This window comes from Pyrgilauda ruficollis, unplaced genomic scaffold, assembly GCF_017590135.1.
Source record: "Pyrgilauda ruficollis isolate IOZ18807 unplaced genomic scaffold, ASM1759013v1 scaffold30, whole genome shotgun sequence".
NCBI lineage: Eukaryota > Metazoa > Chordata > Aves > Passeriformes > Passeridae > Pyrgilauda > Pyrgilauda ruficollis.
Window position 1 is genome coordinate 1,635,191 of NW_024524378.1, and position 15,396 is coordinate 1,650,586.

The 15,396-nt window shown below is 40.1% G+C and overlaps 1 protein-coding gene across 1 annotated transcript; it reads left to right on the forward strand.

Moving 5' to 3' along the window:
- Window positions 1-99: 99 nt before the first annotated feature.
- GGH (gamma-glutamyl hydrolase) lies at window positions 100-14,778 on the forward strand. The gene is made up of 9 exons (XM_041473760.1): window positions 100-376; window positions 1,176-1,290; window positions 2,698-2,748; window positions 5,819-5,903; window positions 8,233-8,371; window positions 9,211-9,317; window positions 9,438-9,528; window positions 10,757-10,894; window positions 12,976-14,778. The coding sequence occupies exons 1-9, from the start codon at window positions 247-249 to the stop codon at window positions 13,095-13,097; spliced, it is 978 nt and encodes a 325-aa protein (XP_041329694.1). The 5' UTR covers window positions 100-246; the 3' UTR covers window positions 13,098-14,778.
- The last annotated feature ends 618 nt before the right edge of the window (window positions 14,779-15,396 follow it).

Below are 15,396 nucleotides of genomic sequence, written 5' to 3' on the forward strand. Positions count from 1 at the left end.
TCACGGGTTCGAGCGCGAAGAGAAGGAGGCGGCCGCGGGGGCTGCCGGCAGCGGGCCGGGACTGCATTTCCCAGCGAGCCGCGCTGCGGGCGGGCCGGCAGCTGCGTGCCGCACTGCGGGCGCCCAGCCCAGCCCAGCCCAGCCCGGCCGGCAGCCGTGCCCGGAGGCGAGGCGAGGCGAGCCGTGCTCCGAGCCCAGCCGTGCCGGGAGCCGTGCCCGCAGCCGTTGGTCGTTCCCGGCGGTGCCATGGGGCGCCTGGCCGGGCTCGGTGGCGTGGCGGCCGCCGCGCTGCTCCTGGCGCTGCTGCGCGGCGGCTCCGCCGCCTCCCTGGCGCGGCGCGGCCGGCCGGCGGGGCGCAATGACAGACCCATCATCGGTAAGGGCCGAGGGGCCGTAAGGAAAGCGTCTCCCGGAGCCGGGGTTTGGCTAGAGCTGGTGTGAGCAGCGTTATGCTGTACGGGCTTTCTCTGCGAGTCGGGCTTGCTTGAGAGAAGTTACAGTGCTGGGCAGTCATGGCAGGGAAGCCGAGTCTTAGTCAGGTAATGTGTGTTTGTGTGGTACCTTGTGACCGGGCGCCGGAATTGATGCCCCGTTGGTTGTCTCGGTGCCTGCAGTTCCTGTGGGCAGTAAATGTATCTTGCTAGCTGGCATATAGGAGATGGGAGCTTAATTAATAGGAGCAATTAATTATTAATTAATTAATTAATAGGGTCTTGGGAGGAGCGGCTGAGGAACCTGGGGAGGTTTGAGCCGGAGAAGACCAGGCTCCGGTGTGACCTTCTCGGTCTTTACCATTGCCTCAGAGGAGGCTGGAGCCAGGTGGGGGTCGGGCTCTTCTCGGTAACTAGCAATAGGACAAGGGGAAAGTTTTGAGCTACCTAGGGGAGGTTTAGGTTAGACATTAGGAAGAATTTCCTCGCAGAAGGGTGAATAGATACTGTAATGGACTGTCCTGGGAGGTGGTGGAGTCACTGTCCTTGGAGGCTTTTAAGGAAAAACTGGACATGGTACTTGTTTCATGGTCTGGTTGACATGGCGGTGTTTATTTGTAGGTTGGATTTGATGATCTCAGAGGTCTTTTCCAAGCGAATTGATTCAGTGATTTTGTGACTTTTCTTTCAGTGTGTAGCATTTGCCATTTGTGTGGTGCTAATTTTCTTCCTTGGGGCCTTCAGGGATATTGTCACAGGAGTGTCACTTTGATGCGTACGAGCGATTTGGAAGATCTTATATTGCAGCTTCATATGTGAAATTTGTGGAATCTGCTGGTGCTCGAGCTGTGCCTATAAGGTACATTTTTTTTATCCTTAGGAGTGGATAATAATTGCATTATGTAAGCTATGTATGATACCTTTTTAGAGGCACAGAAAGTAGTTCTGCTGTTTTTCTGAGTGTTTATTGCTCCTCAAAGACGATTTGAAGATGCCACAATTCTCAGAGTTCCAGAAATCGGAATAAAAGCAGAGTGGAACATATACTTTTTAATACTTCTACTTATGTTGCTAGTCTCTCTTTGAAAAGTTCTAATTTTTTTTTCTTTTACCAGTAAAATTGCCTTCTGTAGTTTGCATGCATGGTTTTTGAAGTTAGCTGTATTCAGTGTATAGTGTAGTGCCCCACAAACACATAAATACCTAGTTACATAGATATCTATTTTTTTTTTCACATTTTGTTGCCCTGGTATTCAGGGAATCAAGGAAGGCTATCAGTACTCCTTTCAGAAAACGAAGTCGAGTTCTACTATGGGTCACTATCTTCTTGTATTTTGGTTGTTTGGTGAAAAGTACCAGAGTAAGTAACAGCTGACAGTACTTCATACCAACCCTGAGCTATAAAATATTAAATACACTGAAACCAGATGGTGAAATTATAAATTTCTGTACTTAAAAGCAATACTAATACAGCTGCAGAAAAACAAAATAGCATGTATCTACACAGTCCAATGAGAGCACCACTTAAGTGCCTGAATTAGAAGCCAGCATTCCTCATGTAGCTGCTGGAGCTTTCAGAATCATTGCTGACCAGAAGCTTCACCAATGAATGGCTGCTTCTAATTCTGGCAATTAAGTTACCTGTATAAAAGCTGAACACTTTCACTTACACCCAGCTTATCGCACCTCTGCAGAAGTGTGGCCATCTGTGCTGGTTTTGGCTGGGGTAGAGTTAATTTTCTTCACAGTAGCTGGTGTGGGGGTGTGTTTTGGATTTGTGCTGAACACAGGGTTGATAATATAGAGGTGTTTCTGTTATTGCTGAGCAGGGCTTACAACAGAGCCAAGGCCTTTTGCGCTTTTCGTGCTGCCATGCTGGCAAGGAGACTGGGGGTGCATGGGTGTGACCCACTGTTTGCAGCTCTGCCCTTCTTGGGAATCAGCTGGAAACCGGAGTGGCCGGTCTGCAGGAAATAATAACCATGCCATTCCTGTAAATAGTACATTTTTCAAGTGTCTTGCAAAAGGGTCTCGGAGTACCTCATCAGCAACTCTACTTGACAGGGCCCTGTTTTCAATCTTGTGGACTGAGCTGTTTCAAGTGAAATGTTTCATTTGATTTGTGTCCATTTTACTCTGTTTAAAGCATGCCTTCTGCATATTTTCTATGTCAGATATTTCTGTTCAAAAGAGATTATATTTTCATGGTCAAGTATATGTACACCATATATATGATGTATTCTATAATTATTTTTTGGTGTTTCAGATTAAATCTTACAGATGAAGAATATGATAAAATCTTCCACTCTATTAATGGGTAAGTCTTGAGCACTGGTTTTCTGTTGAAAGGGATGATGGTTCTGTTTTTGAGCTCTGCTGTGTTCTCAAGAACAATGTCTTGCTCTCTTGAGAGGTTGTACTGGGCACTGCAGACATGAAAATATATTCTAAGACACTGAATGCATTCTTTCATCCAGTATTGCTGTGCTGCCTTTCCTTCCTTGAGGAACACATCAGATAATCTGCAGTAGTGCCAAGGCTCATCTTGGCATTCCCTCGTGCTTGTCTGCAGACAGGGAGAAGTGGCGTTATAGTTATGAGCAATTTTGCAAGTGAGATACTCAACTTCCTCTTTGTTAATTTTTCTGTCTTCCTCATTTGACCTGTCACCTTCATTTTGATCTTTAATAACACTTGTTTAGTATTTCACCCCTGTTCCTACCCTTTCTTCCCTCTTTCAGTCCTTTTCATGTCTTTTCTATTATAAAAGTTTCTGATTTCCAGTCTCTTCTACTCTTGTCTCCATGTGTGCTCTCTCTCTTGCTACTTGAATGGTCTGTCTTGCCTGTTGTGATCCTGTGTCTTAGGTCTTTGTGGGAAAAACTTCCTGGTTTTCAGGGGATCTGTGGAAACTGGCCACCCCTCTGTTCCTCCTTTTAAAATGTGGGATAATGTGATCTTGCCTAACAGATTTTATTGTGGACTAAACAGAGTCAAAACCTTTTATATTTTTTTAGCCTTGTGCTGAAAGTGCACTTCAGAAGAACGAAATCAGCTGATGCTACACTTCACAGCCGTGGCGGTGTGTGAGGCCAGAGCATGTGATTGGGCTACTTGTAGTCATGGGATGAGCATCTTAAACCATTAATACATTTGCTAAGCTTGTGCATTTAACTAGAATGTTAATCAGCATGCATAGACCTTGCAGATTTAGACCTTTGGCTGTCTGAGAAGTGCATTGTCCTCCTACATCAACATGCCTTAGACACTAAGACTTGGGTCTTTGCAGTCTTGTGCTATAAGTGAGTCTAAGACAGTGATGCTTTTCTATGCTGTGTTCTGTTGGGGACAAAATGAATAATTTCCTCCCTGTCTCATGGCTACCAGCTTCACTTCAGTTGCCAAAAGGGCTTTCCACCAATGGGGTCTCTCATTGTTTCTGCCTCACCACCTGCATCAATGCAGAAGAAAGTGTTTGGAAAGCAGATTCACATTCTTTATCCTTCTGTCCTTGCAGTCAGAAGTCAATTGAGTTTGTGTTATGTAGGTGAGTGAGGATGGTCTATATGTCCTTCTGTGGCCCTCCACTGTCACCTGTTGGCTTCCATGTTGAAACTGTGTGTAAATAACAAAAAGGAGCTCTGGAGGGAATGACTTATGTTCTGTGGAAATTCAGAATAAGGAGGAGATACATTGATCTTTCGCATTGTTCTTTGAAGTTGGAAATTACTTACTGTTAAACGCTACCTTCTTAAAATCATGAAATTTACTATATTAAAAACATAATTTTATGAATGTACTCCTGAGGTAGGAATTGAAATGCCCAGTGGAAATCATCAGCTCTAACCAGGCAGTAATACTGGAATACACGTAGTTGCATTTCAATCTGCTTATGACAATGTCATGCCATTATCATTGCTACTTAATGGGTTACTTCCTTTTTGCATTAGCAAAAATGATGATCAGTTTTACTAATTGGTATAGTCCAGTTTTTGGTTTGAACAGGTGGAGTGAATTTCCTACCACTTCTAGGTAAAGATCACCTTATTTGTATAATTAGATCTCTGAAGAAATCTATAATCTGGCCTGTTTTGAAATTACCTTCAGTTGTATTAATTTTCAGTTGACACTGGGAAGTAAAGTTTTTTTGTATTTTTGTGAATACTACTTTTCCACCAAATACTTGATGGCTTTTACAGGAACCTGTGCATGAATCACTTGAAAAAAAAAGCCACGGTCACAAGGGTTTAAATGCATATTTGCTCTGCAAATGCTTGGGATCATTTCAGAGCACAGATATGTAGAGAAAATCCTACACCTGTTTCAGTAGAAAATCAACAATTCATGGATATGACTTGAGTAAATCCAATTGAGGTTCTGCAGCAGTGGATTAAGAAATGCTCACACATCCAGTTTTGTTGGTTCTGCAGGCACTGTTCCAGTTACAGCCAGGAGAGGCTTCCTTTATTTCATGCTACTGTTTCTGATGATACTTGATTATTTTCCATGTCATCATGTATCCATGTGAATTCTCTGCTAGACTGTGCTGAAAGCTTTTCTTCTGTGATGTTTTTTGGGGTTTTGGGGAGCCACACAGGGCATTGCCATTCCTGATTATATTTTGTGGTGGAAAAAGCTTGTGCACTTTTTTTATGAAATTGTCCCTGAAATTGTCTTCCTTAGCTCTGTGTGACCAAAGGTTATGGTCAAATATACTTTTCTTCCTTTTTGATAGGAACTTTTTGCTCTTTGTTGTCGCCAATAAAAAGGTCACTATGCCAGGGCCACAATTCTATTTTTCTGAAACTGGACAGAATGAATTGAGATTTGGGCTGGAATTTTAAAGTGGTAGTGAGAGCCAGCTGAGAGTCAGGATAGGAAATAACAGTCATGGCTTGCAACCCTTTTGTATACCAGCTGAAATCTGTGTGTTTTATGTATTTTCTGTTTACTTTCTTCTTCAATATGTTGCATTAGGCTTGATCTATACTTTGTGATAGAGTAACCATTCTTTGGTGGGAGGACACTAAGAAAACTATGATTAAGTTAAAGACTGAAATGCCTAAATTTAGCTGTCTGCCTGTGCTCTTGCTGTCCAAACTCACGTAATTAATGGAATGCTAGCCAGTGCAGCCAGTGGAGCTGACAGGGCTGTTCAACCTACCCAGCACTCAGGGGTCTGCTCTGGAAAACCTATTTGAATCTCTGCTGACTCTCCTGACTAGATCCCTCCTGTCCATAATGGGAGCATAGATGCCTGTCTCTAGATTTCTGAAACCTAGACCTAATTAGTACCCTTAAAACTGCTACCAGACATTTCTGTATACATTGTCCAAGTTTTAGGTTGATCACTGTTGCTAATGATATTCTTGGATGTTGCCTTTTAGGGTACTTCTTCCAGGAGGTGGTGTGGATCTTAGGACTTCAGAGTATTCAAGGGTTGCTAAGATATTTTACCACAAGGCCTTGGAGGTAATTACTAAGGAACAGTTGGTTCTTGTTATTATCACTGTTCAGAGATCGAAATGACAGGTTCATATTTTTCATAGTTTTGCACTGTCATTCAGTGGTTTAACTGTAGGCCTGACAGTAGGTACGTAGCTTATTTCTTGCTTCTGCATAAAACTTCTGCATTAATAGCTTAAGAGTCAGACTTGTGACACCCACTCCTGTTTTGTGTTCTTTTATGGTCTTAAACTCCTAAGTTCTTCAGGTAAGAACAGTATTGTTTGTTCATTGTACCTGAGGCTTTACGGCTTTGTGTGAACTTGGACATGAGGAATTGCTCTTCCACCTTTGCTGCTGACTTTCCAACAGCAGGCAAGGAAAGTGCAGGCAGTGGCATTCACAGGACCAGTCAGCTGCTGCAATTCTGTAATTGAGCTCCCTTTGCTCTTCAGTCCCTGTGGCACTAATGTTTTTATTCTTTTGTCTGTCTTTATTTGTGGTGAGTCTTGCAAAGACTGTCTCACTTTTATGTGAGACAATTTCATTTGTCTTTCTGGAACTGCTCACTGTGTGAACTCCAGTCTGTGCCTTGGTATGCAGCAGTGGGGCAAGGGTTTCTTGTGGTTTGTTGTACAATTGTGAGATTATGTTGACATTTCACAATGATGAACTGAATTCACTTTATGATCACTTTATGATCAGAGAGACAGGTTTATTAGCTGGTATGTGTACTACTAGTGACTGAAAGGCAGAAAATATTCAGTTCATCCTAGGTAACCCTTTATAACAAAGGATGGTTTTTCCTTGCTGTTTGTGATAATTTTTTGTTTTGGTATTCATCTTTCAAATCTCAATTACTATAAAATATTTCTAGTTTTACTTATGTCAGGAAAGCTACAATAGTCAAGAGTATCTTTGCCAGTACAGAATGACTGAATTTTATCTTTTTCTAAAACATGAGGGGTCCTTTTCGTTTGCAAATGTTCACAATGAGAAATTACTTTGATCTGGCTCTGCTTTAATATGAATAGAGGATGTGAAATGCTAATCCCCATTCAAGTCCATAAAATTTTTCTATTTAGACAAAAATCTAAATGAAATACTGTTTTTCAGCTCTTAAATTAGTTTTTAATATGTGATGTCTTGAGTGTTGTTTAATACATACTTAGCCTCCAGGCCCTAGTTTATTTTAAAAAATAAAGCTGTAGAAGAGGTACAAAATCTTTATGTTTCAGTTGTAATTGGTTTTAAACTGTAGTTTATTTTTTGCCTTCAGTAGTTTTAGTCCTCACTTGCGACTCCACTGTCTGTCTTTCATGTAAGTTCTATGTCTCATTATACATTAAGGGTGGTTGTGAAGACTCTACAGCCCTATCATCCTTCTTTCTGTACATCTTCCTTGTTTTGCTGTGAGAAGAAGTAGCTCTGTGAGCTTTTATTACCATACTGTCAGTAATAGAGTAGGGGAGCATTATTATTCTGAGCCTGTCGTTTTAGCTTTCTCAAAAATGGCTTTGAGCAGCAGCTCTTCGGGGGTGGTGTGTGCGCTCTGGTATGCATAACTTAAAAATGTTTAGAAACAAGTTAAGAAGAACTAGTCAGATTTCACAAAAACAGGAGTTCTGAAACATCCCAGTCTCCAACATATGCTTACTATCAGGTGTAAACCATGTAAAAATGCAGATTTTCACTGCACGTATGCACCATGCTTAATTAGATCACAAGAAAGTAATTGTGTTCTTGGTTTTTTGCTTTCTTTTTCTTCTTTTTGCTTTTTTTCCGTATTGTTTTCACGCTGACCTGCCAATTTTAATTCTTTTGAAAATGATTGCCACTTTTTAATATTGCTTAAATGTACATTTTGTCTTTTTGGAACACAGGTCTAAACCTGCTAGCTAAATAATCCTGTAGGTATGTCATGTAAGACCACAGCCATGTTAGTAGTAGAATTCATGTTTTTTTAATACAGTTGGGTGGGCACAGACGTTGCAAAGGTCCCTTACTATGTGATCATAGTGTGCTTTATAGAAAAGTTTGAATTGTAATGAGCACTCTTTCCCTCAAAATGGTGACAGACTCTTCTGTGTCCCTCCTAATGATAGCTTTTTTTTAGGGAAATGTTGCCATTTTGTGGTTTCTGTTTAGGCTGCTCTCAAAATCACTTGTAGAACAGAACAGTCAAATCAGTATCCACATTAGGCTCAGTTTGCTGCTGCAGAACTCATATATATCCTTTAGCCTTCATATATTCTCACCTACACAAAAGCAAATAAAAAGAGTAGGAAGTTCTTGTTGGTCTCTTTTCTGTAGATTTTCGTTACTGTTTCCTTATGTCATTGCTTTTATTTTGTAGGCTAATGATAAAGGAGATTATTTCCCAATATGGGGAACATGTCTTGGACACGAAGAGCTTACATATCTCACCAGTGGTGAAATTTTACTTGTTCATACCAAGACAAATGGTTTTTCACTCCCTCTGAACTTCACCTCAGGTGAAAAATTCATTACTTCTCATGTGTGAGCTTTGGTAAGAGGTGTTGTGTTTTGTTCATGATAAATATTATGGGTGAATGTTTGTAAGGTTCCTGCTGATTATCTTCTGTTAAGTTCTTTGATATTAAGTTGCATTGACTGTTTGTGTAAAGTCAGTGCAACTGTCACTTCTTAAACAGAGGAGTGAGCACAAGCCATTTGAAACCAACAGCAGTCAGCAAAAACCAAACTTGTGGCTCTTTGAGTCATTTGAAAATTCAGACCTACAAAATAATGTCTGCTTTTTGTTACCAAGTTCACAAAATTCACAGGTTCAAAACCTATTAAGCTTGGAGAGCAGGTGATTTTAAATTTTTGAAAGCACATCTTTCCTCATGATGAATAGAAGCATTACTGTCCCATTTGAACAGTATTGAAATCACGGAGATCCCTTGAGATAGAGCTGTGGCATTTGGCAGCACTGGTAAAGTGTGGCCTCTGTTGATACTTTACCCTTTGTGAGTAATCAAAAAAAAATGTAGCATTCAAAAATTCTGTCACTTGTGCTCATTGTGAGTGGAAAGGCCACTGAAATGAGTGTCAAAGAATGATGCTTATTTTTTTCTCTGTCTTGGTGAGAACTTTGGATCCTCTCTGGGTCAAGACTGGTAGATAGTGGTAACAGCGTATTGGAAATCTGTTGTAGCTATTTCACTGATATTTCTTGCAGAATATTCTAAAATAATAAAGATTTACTGCTGAAAAAGTTTAATACAGCATTTTATTAATTGTCTTCTGTCAATGTAAGTCCATCTGAGACCAGTTTCAGTAATGGAAAATACATTTTTTTCTGTAATAGCTGCAAAAGACAGTAAAATGTTCAGGAATTTCCCTGATGATGTATTATATGCACTTGCTACTGAGCCATTGACGTCAAACTTTCATGTATGGAGCCTCTCCATGGAGGTATTTGATATTTTTATTTCCTGCATACAAGCACTTTTTTTTTGTTGTTGTTGTAACTAGAAATAAATAAGCAAATAACACCTTCTCCCCTTTTCCCTCTTCCCCCTCTCCCTATCACAGAATTTCACCAATAATGAAAAGCTTCGTAATTTCTATAAAGTTCTGACCACTAACGCTGATGATGAAGTGGAGTTTATATCTACCATGGAAGGTAAGGAAATTAATTTCCTTTGGAAACTGTGACTGTAACAGCCTAGTTCTTTAGGGCTGTTGTGGCATGGATGTGAATTCGTACAGCAAGTTGTTCAAATAGCAGGGTGAGCATCAGCCCTGTCGGCACTCTGCCCGTGTGGAGCATTTCTGTTTGCAGGGATATTTTATCTTTTGAGTACTGTGAGCCTTATTACTCCTCCCACCCGTTGTTCCCCTTGCAGATCTTCTGTTGCAGGTTAGCACTGGGATATTTGAGTGCTGTGGTGTGAACTGCATAGCTCTTGTGCTGCAGTAGTTGAATCCCTGCACAGTGCCTCTGTCAAGCTGTGCTTGCCAGCTGCCTGCTTAGGCTGGCGTTTCCCTGGTGCTCTCTGTTTGCTGTATAGGAAAAGCACTCCAGGCTGCTGAGGGAGCAGCAATATCCCTCATTAATTTAGCAGCAATGCTGGTAATTGTCCTCCTCCAAAACCTTTTGCATGACTTGTTTTGTCTGTTTTGTGCTGGGCTTGCTCAGCTCTGGAAACAAGTTAGCTCTTCAGGGAGTGTTTTATCTTCATGAGCGCACCACTAGCAGCCCTGCCTAGGACCCAGCTGTCACCAGTGGGATTCTTCTGTGTGGCATCCTGGCTGGCCTCCAAAAGAGAGGAATAGCTCTTTCATCAGCAAACCTGATTAGGCTAATGACAGGCATCAGCCTGTGAGGGGTTTATCACAGAGCAGTCAGCAGCTGCTGTGCCGCTATTCCCTGGAAGAGAGCTGAGGACTGACTAGCCCAAAATGTATCAGGCCTGGCCACAGCAGATGGGAGCTGCCCTGGATTGGCAGGGCCTTCAAGGACATACTAGGACTTGGATCTTTCCCATGGAACTGGCATCCACGGCTGTGAATGCTGTGTGATGCTGGCAAGAAGATGGGAAGCTTTGAGACTGATATACTTCAAACATTATTTTTTAGTTGTATATACATTATTTCTGAAATGAATAATCAAAAAAAAATATGTGCAAATATTTTCTTGTGTGGAATGAGACCCTTCTTTTACAGTATATTTCTTTTCCTTCATAGTTCTACTATGACTTTAACAGTGTTTCAACTTGCTGTTTAAGCTTTTGTGAAGCTGTTAATAAGTGAGGTATATTTGTAGCTTATCCTCTAAGTTTGCTTTGCAGTAAGATTAATTACATGATTCTTAAGGCACACACCTTTACACGCTCTGTGTTTTGTTGTAGCATACAAATATCCAATTTATGGCATGCAGTGGCATCCAGAGAAAAACCCTTTTGAGTGGAAGGATTCTCCAGGCATTCCACATTCACCATCTGCTGTAAGAGCAGCATATTACATGGCTGATTTCTTTGTTAATGAAGGTAAAAAGCTTATTATCTATAAACTTTGGGGGTTAGAGCGAAGCATTACTGAAAAACTTTGAAGACGACGGACTTCTTTTTCAGCTGTCAAAGTTCAGTTCCTCGTACCAAAACACCAAATGATACTAGAAATAGAATGGCTTAGTGAAAGTAACATCCAAAGGCCAAGCATTCCACAAACTCTTTTCACTAGGCTGGCTCTAAAACATTGTTCTATGACTTTCTACCATTTCAAAATATCCCTGTAACATTTTGGCCTCTCTTGCACAAAGGCAATAAAACAAAAAAGTACTCCATTCATAATTCCAGGGGCTTCTTCAGTTCCAAAGTGGCTTGCAGTCATTCAATATGTTCTCAGTTTTGCTTGCAAAATGCATACACCAGGACTATAAATCGGGCTTGGGCAGTATGGATGTGTCAGAGGGGTGCAATATGTGCCCGATGGTTATATATTATAGACAGCACAAGGAGCTTTTGAATTTTACAGAGCTGCTAATTTTTTTTTTTTTGTTTATAGTCTTAAGAATCTGGAAGTAACTATTGCATAAAATTTTGATAGTTTATGACACTTCCCATCTGTTTGTTATAAATAAGCAGGATATAAATAGAGGTGTATTTGAAGTAATCAAACTTCATTCCTTAATTTATCCCTACTAAATCATTCTGCTGGACTATTTTATGAAATTGTCTTACCTCCTTGATGGGGACTGTGAAGAACATAATAATTAAGCTGGTTGGGTTTGGTCTCTAGACTTGGTCTCAAATCAAAAGAGTCAGTTTAATGAAGAAACTAGACAGTGATGTAAAAAAATGCAATTTGTGGTGACCTGGTCAGTGAGAGTGTAGAAATAAAATTTGCATTTCTTACAAATTCAAGGTGCTTTTTTGCATGAAGTAGTCCTGTTCCTCTTTGTGAAAATGTACAAAACCATTTTCATAGGGAACTTAGGGCCAGGCAGAACTGGGCCTCTGAGCAGCCTGGTCTAGTGGAATGTGTCCCTGTCCATGGCAGGGGGATTGGAACAAGGGGATCTTTAAGGTCCCTTCCAACCCAGGCCATTTTATGAGATGGCAGACTATGATAACAACAAGGGGGGGAATAGGAGAAAATACAGTATAAGTCTGGTTTAACTTTGTAGTCTAATACTAGAATGTGGTGTGTTCTCTGGCTTTGTTTGCTACTTTCTCAAGTGTCTGTCTGCAGACTGTACTCCCAACAGAAGTAAGCTTGCTCAGGCCATTATCCAGGTTAAGTGGGGCAAAACACGTGCCAGCTCTGCTTGTAAATGCAGTTGAGGCACACTGCATGTAAGTTCTGTTACACATGTGTGCACATCCAAGGAGCTGGTGCAGAGTGCCACACTGATGTGACACTAGCTTTTGGATACTAAGATTCCAGTAAAGCAAACTTTCTTCAGCCAGATTTGTCCACCCCCATCTCTTCTACCAAATCCTAAATTACTCTTCATGGCCTCCCCAGTCTTTTGGGAGGTACTGAATCATTAGCTGCTCCTACTGAGTACTTCATATCATAACTTTGCAATGAGTAATTGACATTTTTAGCTAATATAAGGCAGAATATCTTCCCTAACTTTGAAAATAAACCACAAGATGAAAAATGTAAATTGTTTTCAGCTGGTAAAAATATACTCATGTGTGATCACTTAGTAACTAAACCATTCTACTGAAATACCATTTTTGTATCCATCCATCATTAATTTTAACTTCTGTAGAGTTGCCAACTTGATAAACCAGGTGAGAATTCAATTTTATTGTCCTCATCAGCACAGTCCATGCAGCTTTCAGTAGGCTGATACTCTGATGCATTTCTTTCAGAGTTAAAGGTTTTTTTTTGCCAGTGTCTCATGGATAACTATCTTTTACATCTTGGCTTTAAATTGTCCCTCTCCAGTTATAAAATATGCTGTAACCAGCTTTCTGAAGATGCATCTTCACAGTTCTTCATGTACAAGCTGCTGTAATTCCATTTGTTGTTGTGCTACACAAAATAACTTTACCAAGATAAATATTGTTGAGGAGGATAACATTAAAATGATCTGTACTTTTACAATGTTTTACAGCCAGGAAGAGCATGCACCATTTCTCCAGTGAAGAAGAGGAAACAAAAGAATTGATCTATAATTATAATCCAGTTTATACAGGAACATTTTCTGCATTTCAGCAAACCTATTTTTTTGATTGAGTATCTTGTCAAAGGTGCAGTGTTGTTATTTATAAATGGAATTATTTGCCAGCATTGTGTAATTAAGCTGGTACAGTGACAGAAAGCTAGAACAGTTTTCCTTTACAGTGATTTATTCTGTGTATCTTCTGGACTATTGAAACATTAATATATAAATTTACATTCAATAACATAATAATCATCGTGGATCATACTTTAAGGCAAACTACAGAAAAATGTATTTTTCTTCCAGGAAAGAGGACTTGACTGTGCTTATAAACTTCTAAGTAATCACCTTTAGTACAAGGAAAAGTTTTCATATATTTTAAAATATGAGACCTTTGTAAAATGTTGTGGACTATGATAGCCCTAGAGTCTTAGATACATTGTGTAGTAAAATCCTGTCCTTTTCAAATGATTTAGCGAAAGAGACTCTTGGATTTGTCATAGATATGTGTATGCAGCCAAGTTCTTGACAGGGACTCCTTTGTCATTTCAAAAACTGACCAAAATAGTAAGGCATGATAGCAAACAGATTTTTTTTTGCCTAAGAAGCGCATTATGTCCCATTTGTGAAACTGTTTCTCTTGTACATTGAGCATTATTTAGAGTCTTTATACCTTGTGAGCCTTTCGTATCACAAATAGCACATAAAATAAGTAAGTTTGGAGGGCATAGTTCAGTGCTGATTCCACTTTCAGTTCTTTTCAATTTTCAGTTCAAGTTTTATACATCCTCCAAGAATTTGTCTTGGAGTAACTGGAGTCAGCAGCCAGATATGAGATGCAGACAGTCATTCCTTTGTATTTAAAAGAATGTAAGCTTAATTTTTTCTCTAAAGTGTCTGACTTTTCCCATAGCTGGGCAGAATTTTCACTTGAAGTCAAGAGGTAGTTTGCCACTGTATTAATAAACAAGGTAGTTTCTTTCTGTCTTGTTTAATAGTTCTGTGCAGCTAGAATTTAAACAGCAGATGAATGTATATGAGAAACCTGTTAAAGGTGACACAATGTGATAATAGCAGTTGCATGCAATACACTGACACTGTTTTCTCTCTGCTTTGCTCCAGACCTGGTGAAAATTTTGTTCAGTGGTTTTGTGTGTTGTCCAAAAAGGAACTAAGATTAGACAATCAAATGTAATTATCCTCTCCAGCATAGCTTCCAAACTCTTGTTAGCATTAACAAGGATTTGGAGTTTATGAAGAATTCAGGTTTATAAACTTCAGCTGTGTTTTGTAGAACTTCATACTCTCAGGTACCATATCTGAATAAGTCTGGTAAGTTTCTCAGGTTTTTCAAATAAAACACTCTCTAACTTGTTCTTTATCATGAAACAACTGCATAACAGAATGTGAAATGCATCAGTTAAAAAACCCCAAAACTATGAAGATACATTAACTGTGACTAGCAGAAAAACACTTCTAGGTAATTACAAGCTTAAATATGAGATATTTTTACATTTGTCATATCAGCCAACTTAGTAAATGGTTATCTTTTCTTACAAGGGAAATGTCTACAATGATAGTAATTAGTTCCTAAATGTGTAACTATAAAGAGTATTATGTGTAATATGATGAGAGAAGTTTATATATTATGAATTTGTATGTGTCTTTCCTTTATACCCTTTCTCTTGTAAAGCCTTATTTGATGATATGCATGGTTTTTCCATGATACATGGAATAAACTTCCTTTCAAGCAGACTTGTATTTTTGTCATCTTTTAGATACCACTGATGAAGCACTGACCACAGTCATTGTTTTCTTGTTTCCATCTGTGATAGTCATGAATCAGGAGGTTACAACCTGTATCTACCTTCTGTGGTCATGCCAGCAAGTCAGGGTCAGGATGAGTGAGGTCCATGGCACAGCCATGCCCAGACTGCAGGTTCTTGCAGGGCTTGAGCTTGAGTGCACTTTAATGTGGCTCCTGAGACAGGGGCAGGAGCTTTCAAGAAGGCTGCCCACAGATCGTTCTCACAGAGCCTTTCCACAGCCCATTCTCACAGAGCAGGCTCACCCCAGGTGCTCAACACAGGCAACCAAACCCCCACGAAAGTGGGAAGGGGCTGCAGCACTCTCAGGACTCTGAAAGCTGTAGGCAAAGAAATTTCTGTCTATTCCTTACAATACCCAAGATCTTCCATCATGTTCTCCAGCCAGAAACAAACTGGAGAAACCCAGAATTTTCTAGCCATCACCTAACAGCGAGTTTAAAACTTGGTTTTTAGGAAGCCCTCCCCTCTGCTCTGTGTTGTGCAATATGGTTTTTCATTGTACAGACAGAAATCCTAACGCGGTTTTTAGAAATGCTGGGGAGAG